We start from the raw sequence: 16,514 nt of genomic DNA on the forward strand, positions 1-16,514 counted from the left end.
TATGTGTCTGACTGTATGTGTGTGACTGTATGTGTCTGACTGTATTTGTGTGACTTTATGTGTGCGACTGTATGAGAGTCTGTCTGTGTGTGCACAATTTTAAAGCAGTTTATGTTTGGCAAACCTAAGCATTTGTGAAAATATAAAAGAAAATATTTTTCATTACAGAGCAATTAAAAACCTCCAGATATTGCTACTAGCCTGGTAAAATATTGTATGAAACAAAAACTGATAGATCAAGTTTGACATGATGGAAATAGGAAAGAGCTTACTGTAAATCTTATCGAAAAACTATGCAAATATGGATGGTTCAAAATGTGTCGAGTATTATTTGAATGAACCCCCAAATTTGTGACGTTCAACTAGTGATTACAGTTACCAATTAAGAAGGCACTAGTTGCGTATATCACATACTAAAAGTCAAGTTCAAGAAGCGTTGTCTACGGTACCCATGGAGGCACAAACCTTATCTTCAAACAAAAGCGCGAAACGCTTTCACCTCCCCAGTCAGTCCGTGCGGATTCTAGCTCAGTGCAGCCTCATCTCGGTGAACACCATTGAGAAAGAGTGAGTGAGAGAGGAAGAGAGCGAGCGAGAGCGGGAGAGAGAGACAGCCAAAGCAGAGGAAGAGAAAGGAAAGAGACGGACCGACATACTCTGTGAAAAAAGTGTCCATAATTCGTCACCCTTTCTTTCTCAATTTCCATCACAAACCCTACCGGCGCTTGGATGAACCAAAACCTATCGATCAGTCAGTGCTACACCTGGATCTCCTGACCAGCCCGAGCAGGCATGTCCCGAAGGAAGCAGAGCAACCCCAGGCAAATCAAACGTAAGTTTTCCAGTCTCGCTGTCCTTCAGTTAGGTTATCTACCAAAGATTGTTGCAGAAGTTAGGTTAGTGATTACTATTTACTTCGGCAGCTATGTCAGTAGACAATACCCGACTTAATTGATACTGTTGAAATAGTTTATTGATGAAGGAGTTATGGGTTTGACCAATCATATTCTGTTTTATGCTGTTGAAGATAAACGTGTTCCCTCTTTCACTTTCCAAATTTTGCTTTGCAAACGTCGGAGTGAGACAGTTATTTTATGAAGTGGTCGCTTGATGTTAGCTATTCGTATATAGGTTACTTAATACTTTTGAAAAAAAAATTGTCAAGCAAATTAGGGCACGTTTATTCTTGTGATTTATTTGTGTGCTTATATTGCTGCAAAAAAACATGATAAACAGACATTAAAGCCTAGACAAGTGATGTACATTTCTATATATAAGCTAAAGTGCGTATTTACACACTGTATTTCAATTTAATGACTCATTTGCCATGAGAAATACTGTATCTTAAATATAATATGCACATCCATTAATATTATAAAATAAATTTGAGATACCTTTAGTATTGTGATCAAAAGGTTAATGTCCTCTTCGCACACACACACGCGCGCACACACGCACACACACACACACAGACACACGCACACAGACACACACACAGACACACACACACACTGAATTGCTACATTACACATAAATACTTTTTAGGTTTAGCATAATAAAAACCATTACCATTCAGTAGATATGTAATTGTGTCACTATAACACATTATATATATATATATATATATTTTTTATGTAGTAATTTACACTGAATAATAAAACAGGGTTTTCATAAAATACTTATTACAAGTTAATTGCAGAATATAATGGTCAATGTTTGTAATAATTTGGTACTTGATGGTTATTTCACACCTTATTTATACATAAGATTTGGAGTCATTTTAATCACTTCAAATATCTATTCTCTGAATGAAGTAGCAGGCAGATAGTATTGATCTATATTGAATTTGTTTCTTGTTATTTTAAACAAACTGTAAATTAGATTTTTCTGTAAGTGGAATTGAAATGGATAGCTGTACAATCTTTCCAGTGTAAAGTGTGTCATGATCACACTGGTCATTACCGCATTTCATTTTAGGGGTACACAGAGTTCTCTTCTTAGAGGTGACAAAACTTGGTTACTTTTTATTGTCTTCGTTCATTTTCTATAGTCAAAGAAATTAATAAAACCATTGCATTTGTTATATACATTGTACCAATTTCTAGTGTTAAAAAACAAATGCAACAACTTCCTAAACTCCTTTTAAACAACACACAGCTTTATGGTAGTTCCATATTGTCAATGCCATTTAGCTATATTACTGTCTATGTACTGATTCCATATTGTCAATGCCATTTAGCTATATTACTGTCTATGTGCTGACTCTATATTGTCCATGCCATTTAGCTGTATGACTGTTTATGCACTGACGCTATATTGTATATATTTCGGCTAGACTGTCTACAGCATGCATTCATTCTATATTCTCCATTTCATTTAGGCTTGACTATCTATGTGGTAATTCTGTGGTGTTCAGGTTATTTTATTGTATGACTGTCTATGTTGTGATTTTATATTGTCCATGCCAATTAGCTGCATGGCCATGTATGTGGTAATTCTGTATTGTCCATGTCATTTAGCTATATTACTCTCTATGCACTGAATCTATATTTTCCATGTGATTTCGCAGCGTGGTTTTCTTAGTATTAATTCTATATTGTCCATGCCATTTGGCTGTATGGATGTCTATGTGGTGTTTATATATCGTCCAAGTTATTTAGCTGTATGGCTGTCTATGTGGTGATTCTGTGTTGTCCATGTGATTTTTTTGCATGGCTGTGGAGTTGGTGATTCTATATTGTCCCTGTCATTTAGCTGCATGGCTGTCAATGTGGTGATTCTATATTGTCCCTGTCATTTAGCTGCATGGCTGTCAATGTGGTGATTCTGTATTGTCCCTGTCATTTAGCTGCATGGCTGTCAATGTGGTGATTCTATATTGTCCCTGTCATTTTGCTGTATGGCTGTCAATGTGGTGATTCTATATTGTCCCTGTCATTTAGCTGTATGGCTGTCAATGTGGTGATTCTATACTGTCCCTGTCATTTATCCTGGACTGATAGATTACGCTGGGTTGATTTCACTGTGGAGCCCTTGTCCTCAGACATGGGTTGTTTGAAGAGCAAGTAGAAGGATGCTCCTTTGGGATGGCTTATCGATGTTTTTACTTACATTGATGGAAAAAAAAAATAGTGTTGTCGACTTTTTGTGGTTCATTTAATATATTAAATATTGATTTAATTAATAGTGAGACTGATATCGTAAATACAGTGAGAGGGAGGAAGAGGTGTGTTTGTATTTGTATGTTGGTGTAAATGTGTCTGTTTGTGTGTGTGTGTGTGTGTGTGTGTGTGTGTGTGTTTGCGTGTGTGAGTAAATGATGATTCTATTGCTACATTATGAATTAAATGAATAGGGGTCACAATTTGGTTAGGGTTAAACGTCTGTCAACAAAATATATATTTGGAGTATTTAGTAAAGATATGTTTTATTTTTACAGTATCAGGAAATAGCAATACAGTACTGTAAACTTTCTATTCTATTTATATTTCATGACGTAATAAAAAAAGAAAAGTATTTCCCCTTACATTTTTATTCTTTATGTGACAGGGAAGTGGTGAAAAAGAGAAGTCAGTTATTAAAAACCCATACTGCAGCAGTACATGTGTACCAGTGGCAGCATATTAGACCACTAGACCACACTAGTACATATTAGACCACTAGACCACACTAGTACATATTAGACCACTAGACCACACTAGTACATATTAGACCACTAGACCACACTAGTACATATTAGACCACTAGACCACACTAGTACATATTAGACCACTAGACCACCTTAGTACATATTAGACCACTAGACCACACTAGTACATATTAGACCACTAGACCACCTTAGTACATATTAGACCACTAGACCACACTAGTACATATTAGACCACTAGACCACCTTAGTACATATTAGACCACTAGACCACCTTAGTACATATTAGACCACTAGACCACACTAGTACATATTAGACCACTAGACCACCTTAGTACATATTAGAGCACTAGACCACCCAAGTACATTTTGCATCAAGTTTAGACGCTTTTTCTTCAAATAGAATTTCAAACAACACTTACCTAATATTGAGTAGAAGGGAACCATTGTTCTGACATGAAATAACTAGTTGTAGTGTAAAGATTATTGGTACAGACAGAACTATTAAGGTCCTCAGTATAGTTACAGTGCAATTGTTATGCATTTCTTTCTATTCATGATTATTTGATCAGAGAAAGCATTACTGATCTGTGTGGAATGAGCGCATACCTGTGGACTATAGCCTAGTATGGGGCTCTAAAACTCTCTTGTGTACGAACCAATCCCAAGGAGGAGGGCTCCCAGTGTTGTTGTCAAGCACCCACTGTGACCCAGGCGTGAATTTCTGTGTCCTGTGATAGAGGCTGTAAATGAGGGATGAGGAATAAGAATAGAAGAAAGAACTAGAGTCCTAGTTAGAGACAGAAAGGTCAGACAAACCTTAGATCCTGCTACCCCTGAAACTAGGAGCTAGGGAATGGACGGAATACCAGGAAGCAAGCAATGAACAGAAAGTCAGCGCAGACAGTCATTCTAAAGGACAAAAAGGTTGTTGGGCACAGTTTCCCCCCAATCCTGCATACATTGGACCGTTATCTAAAATTGTGATTTATGCAGTATTTTAATATTTTGCTTATTCTTTCCCCTTGGGTGCTCTCTGAGCGGTGATAAAAAGGCGGAGCTGAAAGAGCACCATTAATTTGCTCCGATGACTGGCGAGATAAGGACAGATAATGGGAAAGATAAGCAGGGAAGATATACCATCAGAAACCCGATTATTACCATTAAAATTCCAACCCAGCAATCTGCAGCCGGCTGATAATTCCCTCTCCGTTTCCACCACTTTGGATGATAAGGCAGAAAATAGTCACTCAGTACTCCTTGATTACGCTGCCTGGATATCCCGATAATACTGTGATAAATTATGTATTTTCCCCCTTGTTTTTTTTTTCCTCTGAAACGTTACATTTTATTTTCATCCTGTACCCCCCCCTTCTCTTCTCCTCTCCCCAGAAAGGGAAAAGCCCATACACTTTTATTGTAATAAGAGTTTGATAGAAAGAGGAGATAGACTAGGAGGTGTTTTGTATGGGAGCACATATCAATGTTATCAGCCCATCTCTGCGGGCCAGCTGCTGGCTGTTGTTGTTTCTGGCCTTATCACCCTGTGCCAATATGCCAATAAATTGCCCAGATTGTTAGCTGGCCGCTCCAAAGCAGATCAGCAAAATTTGACGGAAATGATGAAAATATGGCTGATGCTCAGCGGATTGCGATTAGTGGATAATATGATGTGTGAATTCCTTCAAGGCTCTCCGTCCACCCCCCCCCCCCATCCGCCCCCCCCACCCCCACCTTCTGTGGCTCGTGGTATTCTGCTGTTGTATGTCTGTACCTCTCCTTCCACTGAGGGGTGCATTTTGATGCTTAATAGGAAGGCAAGATATGAACAGAGCTGGATGGAAACAGGCTACCCTCAGAGTAATTTTTCTGTAAAATTGCTCCCAAAGTTTGGTGGCGCGTAGATGAGCCAAGATGATGTAGAGAGCCTCTTCGCTCCCAGGAGAAATCCTATTGGAGGGGCGTTGAGAGGGCCGTGTGCAAGACATCCAATGTCAAATGTGCTTATTAAATTGACTTAGTGCTCTTCGCTGGTCTAACTGTTGTCTTCACTACAGTGCATGGCGCCGCCTGCCACTTCATAAATTGCTGTTGTAGCGTTAGCTACCAGATGCGGGCTACAGGGCTGCTCTCTCCTCTTTTAAATAACCCAGCCCTGTGCCGTGCAGCACTGGAACTCCAGCTGAAAGGAGTATGTGTGGATGGTAATTGTAGCAGCATTAGTATAATGTCGTATGTACATCTTTTGGATCGCTTAAAAACATACTGTTTCACCCTCAGATGATATGTATACATTTTTTCAAGCAGTCTCATTAAAAAAGCAACTTAAGTGTGTAGGTTCTGACTAGAGTGTTTACTGAATTTGCTGCCAATGTTCTGTATGTGTTTGTGTGAGCGTGTGTGTGTTGGTGTTGGTGTTGAATGTGAGTGCATCTGTTTGTCTGTGATGTATAGGTCACTGTGTTTTTGGTTTTTTCAAGGTTTGGTGGGTGAGACTAGTCATTTGGGTCAAAGTGAGGACCTGTGCTCTGTCATGAAAGGGAAGCTGTCTTGAAGGACTGCAACTTGTGTTTCATCCCTTTTTCTCAGCTGGCTCAAATTGTAAACCAACTAAAGCAGTCTACATCTTGTATTTAAAGTTTTCTTTTGCCATTTGCCTGACAGTCATGCTGTCTCTTGTGTTCCTCATAGATTTCTGTCATATGAAGAATGGTTGTCGAATGCCAACTTTTCCTCAAACATCTGTTCCCTGCCAATAACAGCTTGTGTTGTGTTGTGCTGAAGTATCCCTGTGTGCCTCAGTCTTTCTCTTTCTTTCTAAACCACTGATTTTACACCAGTGTAAGCAAATCGCATGCTGTCTCCTAGCACCGCCATTTTATTTGACCTTTATGCATTTGAAAATTATTGTGGTTCAGATTAAACATTGTGTTAAAGCACTTAACAGTTTTACAGACCACAATTTATTATATTACATTACCAAATGATTGGCAGAGTGTGACTGGATGTGTTTCCTTTATTGAAAACACAGGGAGCTGATGTGGTTTTGGCATGTGTGTGTGCTAGTGTGTGCCTGTATGTGTTTTGTGTGTGTGTGGTGTATTTGTGGTGTGTGTGTATTAGGTGGTGTGTGTGTCTGTATGTATAGTGTTAGAGTTGGGCTGCACTTCAGTTGACCAACCCAGTTTTGTGTCCATTGGTTGCTGGATCACTGGTTGCAAAGGTGGAGGTCATTTCCTGGCACAGTTTCCTCTTTATCTTGGTCTTTCCTGTAATTCCAGCACCATTATTCTAGTGACTATTGGTGATTATGAGACATCTACTCCTTCTTTGTCGTCACTGGATTCTGAATGGATATTTGTCCTGTAGGTGTTTTTCTGATCTGACCATAACAACTTTTTAGGGATTAATACTGCATTGATGACAAATCCACTTTCCAATAGTTTATTTTGACTTATTTTCCCCCTATTCTCTTATGTCCCTCTATATTTACTTGTTGTAAATAGAAATAGAAATGTATAGCAAAATCTAATAATGTATTCTTGAGTTTATTTAGATTTGATTTAAATGATTCCTTCTGAGCCCCAGGTAACAATTGACTTTCAGCCTTTTGAGTTAATAGCCTTGTCTCCAGCTTGTACAGATCAATGTGTATTAATTAATCACCGTTATCAGGCGCTGGATCTGGTTCCATTTGTTGTTACATCAGCAAAATATCAATAGAGAAAGTGGACTCCCTGATCGTCATGGCAACTTCATCTCTTAGGTCAAAGAGAGTTTATCTTATCTTGCAGCTGAGAGTGGCAAACTGCTTAGAAATCTAGTTTACACTCTAAGATCATCGATTCAAGGTTTTTTTCTTCTTGTTTTGGGAGTGGAGAAAAAAGAAAGGGGGCTGCATTCTAATCACAACAGAGATGTTAAGATTTGAATATTGATCATTGTCCAAAGGTCATTATAGGATAGCTATGGCCTCTAGTAAAGCTCTTGTTCAAGTACGTCCTTCTAAGAGGCAAACAAAGCTTTGATTGGCTGAGTGTCAGCGTGTCACCACAGAGTATGTCTGTATATATGTCTTGACACTGAGGGACTGCTGGCGCCTCACACAGGCTCTGTGACACCTTCCCACCATAGCCCAGATAGGCAATCAATGATGTCAGATGCACGGCAGAATGTTTACAGAGCGTTCTCTAAACACGTCCTGGCACATGTATACATTGTGACGCTGTAAACCTCAATAATATTTTATTTGGCATGCTGAAGAATTAGTAAATGAATGGTGTATGAATTGTCCCTATATAATCCCCATGTATCTTGGTATACAGTTAACACAATGGGGTTTCTTGACACTGTAGCCATGGTTTTGTTTTTCGATAGAATCTTTGTGAATATTATGAATATGCTAATATGGCCATTTTGTGGACTTGTGGGATGTGCCTTGGCGGTGTGTGTGTTGCTATATAATAATGTCTTGGTATTATATGTATCTTCTTCATGTGTCAGGGAGGTGGACTGGGGTCTCAGAGAGAGGATCTGCTGGGTCCCTCCACCACCGTCCCAAATCACAAGCTCTATATAGTGCGCCGCTTTTTACCAGAGCCCCGGTCAAAACAAGTGCACTATTGTGGAATAGTGTCATTTGGGATGCAGGCCAAGCCTCTACCTCATCAGGAGCGGAAGAGTCCTCAGGCTAGGAGGACACAGGCACTTTCTTTTTTTCTCCCTCTCATTTTGCCTTCAGGACACAATTGCCTCATTTAACATTCTCCATTTGGCCCCTGCCAAGAGGGGAAATAGCGAGGGTGAGTATAAGAGACCACCACACATCATGAATCCTTTCATTTAACTTGCACATTCCCTTTCACCTTGGTGCTGGCTGCACGTTTATTGGCCACGATGGATGGAGATATGGCTCAATTAAGTGATTCTCTGAGGTTACTTCTCAAAATATTTTTTTGTGTCGTCTGACATCATCTTATGCTATGAATATGGATTTATTATGGATTCTTCACGTTGGCCTGTTTGGGCTTCTAAACAGATAAGACGAGGACCACTTGCCTCTGTTCAGTTGCAAAACAGAATTTTGACTGAAACCAATGTTAGTCACTAAGAGAATATATTGTTCCTGTGTCGGAAGAAATGTGAAAACGTTTAAACTAAATTGAGTAATTACAATTACAGGATATTCAATAAGTCTTGCGTTTCACTGCACTTCTGGGATGCTAGTTTGGTTGAATCAAGGCACTTGAGGAGCGACAGGTTCTCACAGTCTTACGTCCATTTTTGGTGCTTGTCCTAGGGAGATGAAATTGTCTGTTTGAGAATTGAAAGACAAATGTCTAGGGGTGAAGTGCAGGCAAACATCTACATGTGTCGTGAATAATGAGAAGATTATGAGAAGATATGCATGGGCCCTTCACAGGACAGTGTTGGATAACGTTAGGCATTACTCTTAGGGTTAGGTTAAGGTATTACTGTAAGGGTTAGGGTTAAGTTTCGGTTAGAGTTAGGTATTATATTTAAGGGCACGGTACTGTAATATGGTTAGGGTTAAGGTTAGGTTTTACAGTAAGGGTTAGGTTTAGGTATTACTGTAAGGGTTAGGGTTAAGTTACGGTTAGAGTTAGGTATTATATTTAAGGGCACGGTACTGTAATATGGTTTGGGTTAAGGTTAGGTTTTACAGTAAGGGTTAGGTTTAGGTATTACTGTAAGGGTTAGGGTTAAGTTACAGTTAGAGTTAGGTATTATATTTAAGGGCACGGTACTGTAATATGGTTAGGGTTAAGGTTAGGTTTTACAGTAAGGGTTAGGTTTAGGTATTATGGTTAGGATTAAGGTTAGGTATTAAGGTTAAGATTAGGTTCTGAATAGTTAAGGTAAGGGTAGGATTTGTAAAAACAACAAAGTTTTGTTCAACATGGATTCAAAACTCATAACCTTTTGAGAGTGAAGTCAATGATATATTCACCTATCCACCATCCCAGTCCACATCTCCATTGCGAACTGACGGCCTTTTTTAATGTAATAGCACTGTTTTCCATCTGTAGTCATATGCCTATACTGTGCAAGTCAAAAGTCTGGACACACTTACTCATTCAGTTGAATTACGTGTCAGCTGGAAAAACGTCTGGTGTACAAGTGAATCTCCTGTGATCCCGCTGTGAGGAGAGAGGAAGTGACTCAGTGTAGCAGCTGTGAATGTTAAAATGACACGTGATCATGATGTAATACCAACAATACCAAACAATGTCCTTACCCAGTTACCATCCCAGAAAGCTACCTCTCTTTCATTTTGTTCTCCACTGCATATTAGCTGGCTGGTTTAGTCCACTATTTATATATTTTCACCAAGATATGAGTTGGCATGGCAGAAAATGAAGGCCTAATAGCTGTTACATTTAAGTGTCTCTTTCTTGGCAGGAATTAGCTGTGGCTGTGAAGGACAAGAACAGTGAAAGACAGAACTTTGCATTTCTTGGGCATTAAGGATAAAACGCGGCAGGCGTCATAGTTAAGGGATAGGTGGCTACAGAGGATTAAGCCGCAAGCCTTTCAGTTCAATTTGTACATCAGCATTTCCCTGGGCCCAACAGCACGAAACACGCAGCATCGCTAAGAGTTCAATAGAAAACCACTAATGACAAAGCTTTGTAAATAGATAAACAATTTATGTCAAATGTGCTGAAAATATAAAACAAACTTCACGACATGTTAATACTTTAAAGAGGCTATGTTTTGATTCACAGCGTAACGTCGTAGCAAAGCGTGTAAGGCTGTTGACAGCCCAGCTTACATTCCACTGATCAGAGGGCATATCTGCATATGATTAGCCTGCCAAGCACACAAATAGCCAGAATGGAATGGTATGCCAATTGACACTGGCTGATGTTGATCGATTATGTTTTAAGCAAGATTATGCAAATGAGATTGGAGGAAGAAATGTGTCTGAAAGGCTGACTGTGATGATAAGACTGACAGGTTGCCACGGTTTCTCCCTCCTGTTCTGTAATTAATTCCTAGCATTTTGAACTCAAATAAATGGCTATGAACTGAGATGGAGAGGCTAACAGCCTTTGTTGTTCTTTCAGATTTAGGCGACTATTTTAGCTCAAATAATTCCAATCTGGTAATTGCTAAAGACTGATTTGGTGACAGTGACAGAGTAGCTTTGGCCGAGCAAAAGGCTTTGCATTATTATTTCAGATCAGGTCTTTTTTTAATCACAGGGTAACCACCAATCAGCCGTTCCCCGGCCGCAAACCAATGGTGGCTTGGCTGAAAGCCAAAGGGTGCTCCTTTTAAAACCTGATTGAGAAGTTAGGCCCCGAGTTTACACTTGCTGAAAGCTATTGATTCAGTCTCTATAAAAGACTGGTATTAATATCCATCCCCTTGTTAAAATGTTGGTGATGCTTTGGTGGTTTTAGCCTGATGGCCTATGCAGGCCTTGGGTCTAGGACAGACTGAGGTCTCTGTGAAGAATGCCTCAGTGATTCTCTAAAGAGACACGTCTGACCATAATTATGTTTCTTAAGCTTCTGAAACAGGATAACATCTGGGTCAGATGATAAGCTTGAGGAAAACAGGAATAAAGAAAATCCCTCTGATAAAAAAAATGAAGAAACTGATTGATTGATGTCTCTGGCTTTACCGCCATCACAAGCCGTTGACAGTTAGCTTATGATCAGATGATTTGGCACTTTAGAGGGGTGTGAGGGGACGCTGGGTCGAAGGGGTTGGGGTCAATTCTGACTTGAGTTGAGAATAGATGTTCAATTCTAATTCCTGAATTTGAAGTTCTTACACCGTGTAGGCCTCAGAGTGTGAATTTAATTAGATTTTAAATTCAATGAAATTCAAATGATTATTGTTTCTATTGTAATGGTATTGTTTTTAGAGTCTATATTGTGTAAATGCAGCTGCTGTCTGAACACTCTGAGAACTACATAATTCACCTCTAGCCACTGCTAGGTGATAATTCCCTCTTCTACAGTATTCTGTCTAGTTTAGATATTTTTGAAAACCTATTAAGATGTCCCGAGAAAGCAGACATGCAAGTTGTTGACACCACTGTATAGTACAGACTTAGGTACACATATTCTGAATAGGATTGGAATTGCCATGGACTTCATGATATGATGTTATCACAATAGTTAGGTGCCCAATGCTGATACAATATGTTTTGTGATTCTCGCAATTCTTGTATATTTTGATGTGATTGTACTGCGATTCGTTGTTCCAAACATTGCTCACCATATGTCTGCTGCAGAGGGACAAAAGAGAGCATTTAGAAAACATGTTTTGATCTGTTTTAAAAATAAATGCTCTGAAAGAATGCTCTAGCTTTTCCAAAACATGGAGAACAGCCATGAAGGAAAAACACTGGAGTGTGGGTATATATATATATCTAAACATTTATTTTGTTATTGAGATTATATTGTTTTGTCACCTACATTTTTAGAATAAAAGCACTGATATAACAGACCTATTATTGTAGTACTTGATGTCCTAATGTTTATTTAAAAAGTATTTATATGGCCTTTTGAGAAAAGATTAATCAAATGAATGAGAGTTCAAAGAAATCTCATTTGAATTGTTTTGAATTAAATCTGACCTGTTGAAATTCTAATTTAATTTCAATTGAACCTGCTATTCGGTGTTGCCTATTCAAATGATCTAAAATGCATTGTTTGAACTGAATTAGGTGAATACATTCCCAATTGACCCCAAACAGGGTAGTCAAGTCTGAAGGACACAAAGGTCAAGGGCTCCCTCCTCCTTTCCTATGGCTTTCATTTTGTGTTGGTCTATTGCTGTAAACAGGATCAGATAAGGATGTTTTGGATCTGTGGTTGTAAACAGGATCTGATAATGACTGGATAGATCTGTTGTTGTTAACAGGATCTGATAATAATGGGGTGGATCTGTTGTTGTAATCAGGATCTGAATATAATATGGTGGATCTGTTGTTGTAAACAGGATCTGATAATGACTGGATGGATCTGTAGTTTTTAACAGGATCTGATAATAATGGGGTGAATCTGTTGTTTTAAACAGGATCTGATAATAATGGGGTGGATCTGTTGTTGTTAACAGGATCTGATAATGACTGGATGGATCTGTTGTTGTTGACAATACCTGATAATGACTGGATGGATCTGCTGTTGTTAACAGGATCTGAATATAAAGGAGAGGCTCTGTTGATGTAAACAGGATCTGATAATAATGGGGTGGATCTGTTGTTGTAAACAGGATCTGATTATAATTGGGTGAATCTGTTTTTATAAAAAGGGTATAAAAATAATGCATGGTGCCATATTAACCCATTGTTGGGATTGAACATTTGGATGGGAATGTGAATGAACCCAGTCCACAAGAGTTACAAGGACAGCACCCTTAGTGTCATCCCTTTCAAAACTACAAAATCAAATACATGGAAATGGTTAGAAAGAGCAGCATGATGATGTTAGTAATGTGAGAGTTTTTACCAGTGTTGTATATAGACCCTGTCTCATCCCCGGCCATCCCTATTAAACAGCACCCCATTAGCTTTGCTTTCAACATCAAGGTCTTATTTAGAATCTAGTGGTTATGCATATACAATTCAAACTGTACTATTGTGAATCAGTTCTTTTAATCATCTCCCATTTACAAAAAAACCCCACTTAATTCATTTCAGCTACTAACCTGACAAAACAGGGATTAGTCCCAAGAGATGTTCACACTGAATATAAACCACCCATCCAGCCATTCTTAGGCAGAGCAACAACTGTATTTATTTGAAGTGGTTGATATGACAATGTTCTTGTTAAAGACTCCTACATGAGAATAAAAGGGATTTGCGATTAACATAATAATTATCTTCTATGTTTGACCAACTGGTGTACCTTCTGTACAATGCTTCAGTCCTCAGTCAGATTCTGCTTCAGTAATGGTTCGTGTTGATAATTTGTTTTTGGCCATATACACAGAGAAAAAGTGATGAACTTTATTTATTAAATATGTTTATCAGGTAATGGTCTTATTTAGGTAAAGGCCAATATAGTGCGGTTATATTTTTCCAGTGTGCCTGAATGTGATTCCATCTTAATTGTCTTCATGTCTAAACAGGTTGGCTTGTTTTATCCAAAATAGTTTGTAGTTTCCTGTAAAGCATCTCCTTCCTCGGTTTTAGCTGCGGATGCCTTATCTTTACATATTACAGTGCTTTCCCCTGATTTCTTTGTAGTCATTTATTTAAATTCACCCGTATTTAAATATTTCATTCTCCTCTCAGTCCTGTGATTGCCTTTCATAAGTTCAAAGACTCGTCAAGACTTCTGTTAACTTTGCAGATATGAATTCACTGTGATAAAACACTGGTTTATTGGATTGTTCTGTAGAGCACAGTGTACAGTAGGCTATTACTGTACAATGTAGTTTGTTCTGCTCTGTCTTTGGGCTTTGATATGTTAAAAGCCTTATGACCTGAATCACTGATGAATAATAATGGAACAGAGGTACTGAATGGGCTACCTACAGTAGGCCCATATGTAAGAGAGAGAATGTTAATGCCTACTCTTCATGACTCCAGATCCTGGGCTTGCTTTGGTCTTTGTCCTGCACCTATCAGCATATCAGCAGTGTGTCTGAAGCCCAGTCCTATAATGCAGCGTTTATGGCTTTACGGGGGTAGATGGCGGTTTGGGAACAGAATCGCCCTGGGCCTTCCCGTCAGTGAGTGGATTAACAATGGCCTGCTTTAGCACTCCTCCACCACGGTGTGAAATGTGCCCCGCTCTGGGCCCGGGCGATGGGCCACGCTGCCCTTACTCCCCCGTCAGCGCAAAGCCTCTCCCAGCCATCTGTGAAATGCAGAAACTCTGTGTCTAAGTTGAGTTCAGATCCCAACCAGCAGCCGTGGCGGGGGCCAGGAAGCAAATGGGCAGGCAACTGATGGTTAGGGATCAGCTCACTGATGTCGTGCCTCGTGTGCAGGAACCCTGCCTGTTCTCCCTCCGCGCCACCGGCGACTTGGAGGAGGTCTGGGCTCTGGGCGCGGGCCGAGAGATCTCTGCCTGGTTCCTGCTTGCAGGTCCAAATCCTCCCTCTGTGCCTGCCTGCCTGTGTGGAGGCGGTGGCACGGCTCCCCTGAGCCCATGCCCAGTCCTTTGAAGATAAGATTTTGATACAGAGTCCCTTTCGGTACGTCGCTAGCTAGCGGACGCTCTTTGTGTGTATCACTGGCCAAGCCTGTGCCTCTGTTTAAAGCCTGCGGCTCAAACTGGTCATGAGGAATGCATAGGCTGTACTTGGTGTGAGTAGTGGGTAAGGGCTGTTGGGGTGTTAACGTTAAACAATAAGTAGGAGTGTACAGTATTGTTCGCTTGTCTCCGGTGTCAGGTATTTTGTGTGTCGTAAATGTTTTAAACAGATATTATCTCTGTAATTTGCCGATCTCAGTCTTTTGAAGTTGATTCGATTTTCAGTTTCCTTATCCTGTAAGTGTCCTGTACACAAGTGATGTCCAAAATGTCCTGTTGAATTTGGGTTCTATATCTCTACTGTGTGCTTATCAGGTGGGACTTTCTCTGGCTGATTTTGTCTTCCTCATCCAACTGCACATTGGCAAGTCAATTTGAGCTCATCTCACTGTCCACATCTGCATAAAAACAAGTCAAGAGAGGAGGGTTCACCATAATCAGTTGCCTGAACGATGAGCTACTCCAACCATTCCCTTGATTTCTTTCATCTGGTGGCGTGGTGGTTCAGACATGTGCATAATGTCTTGTGATTGCGTGGCGTTAGGCAGGTTGGTGAGGGCCTTCTTGTCTCTGGGTCCAGTACTACCACCTCAACTGACAGCGGAGGATACACATCATCCTTCAGCCATCCCCGCCACACACACACACGCACACACACACATACACAAGCATTTACATGTGCACACAAACACACACACGCACGCACACACACACACAAGCATTCACATATGCACACAAACGCACACACGCACACACACACACACACTGTGAATCATTATGTAGCTCAGACAGAGAGGCATGCCGGCTGCTCATCAGGGATGGAGCGTTGATTGCTTTTTGATACCCCTCCAATATGGACGCCGTCCTGCATACATCAGCTAATTAGAATGTACTTACAGTGCCTGTGTGATAGCACCAACCCCACACCCCACACTCATCATCAGATCCCACGTGTCTGTCTGCCTGTCTGTCCCACGCTCTGGCTGTCTGTCTACACTCAACTTACTCACCAGGAAAACTCCCCTGAGTAACAAAGGGAGTAGAGCAGAGTAGAGAAAAATAAGGACTCATTGGAAAGGTAACTGGGATACCCTTGAAGCAGTTTTGCAGGAACAACTTGCACATTTCTGGTAAGCAAATGTATTGAGGGAAACAGCTAGCACTATTTTGGAAAAAACTCCCAAGACGGGCCTTAACCATGCAGACAGAGTCCTCTTGAGTAAAGTTGGGTAAAGATCAGTGTGTGTGTGTGTGTGTGTGTGATTGAGAGAGAGAGAGAGTGTGCTGTTTCGGAGACGTACTGAGAGATTGTAATGGGGTACCTCTGTGAAATGTATAGACACGCTCAACAGCGTGCATACATCATAGTGGAGAACACGCACACCCATGCATACACCCATACACAGACACACGCATACAAACACACACCCACACACAGACACACGCGTACACGCACACACAAACACACACCCACACACAGACACACACCCACACACAGACACACGCATACAAACACACACCCACACACAGACACACGCGTACACGCACACACAAACACACACCCACACACAGACACACACCCACACACAGACACACGCATACAAACACACACCCACACACAG

General features: G+C 40.3%; 1 protein-coding gene across 2 annotated transcripts in view; it reads left to right on the forward strand.

Annotated features, from left to right (window-relative positions):
- Positions 1 to 521: 521 nt before the first annotated feature.
- Positions 522 to 16,514, forward strand: part of zfpm2a (zinc finger protein, FOG family member 2a) — a 123,919-nt gene continuing 107,926 nt past the window's right edge. For both annotated transcript variants that reach the window (XM_010885219.4, XM_010885220.4), the window contains exon 1: positions 522 to 832. In XM_010885219.4, the coding sequence (XP_010883521.2) occupies positions 793 to 832 (40 nt within the window). In that variant the 5' untranslated portion in view covers positions 522 to 792. The remainder of the gene's footprint in view (positions 833 to 16,514) is intronic.

The sequence above is a fragment of the Esox lucius genome, chromosome 20 (assembly GCF_011004845.1).
Source record: "Esox lucius isolate fEsoLuc1 chromosome 20, fEsoLuc1.pri, whole genome shotgun sequence".
NCBI classification, from domain to species: Eukaryota; Metazoa; Chordata; class Actinopteri; order Esociformes; family Esocidae; genus Esox; species Esox lucius.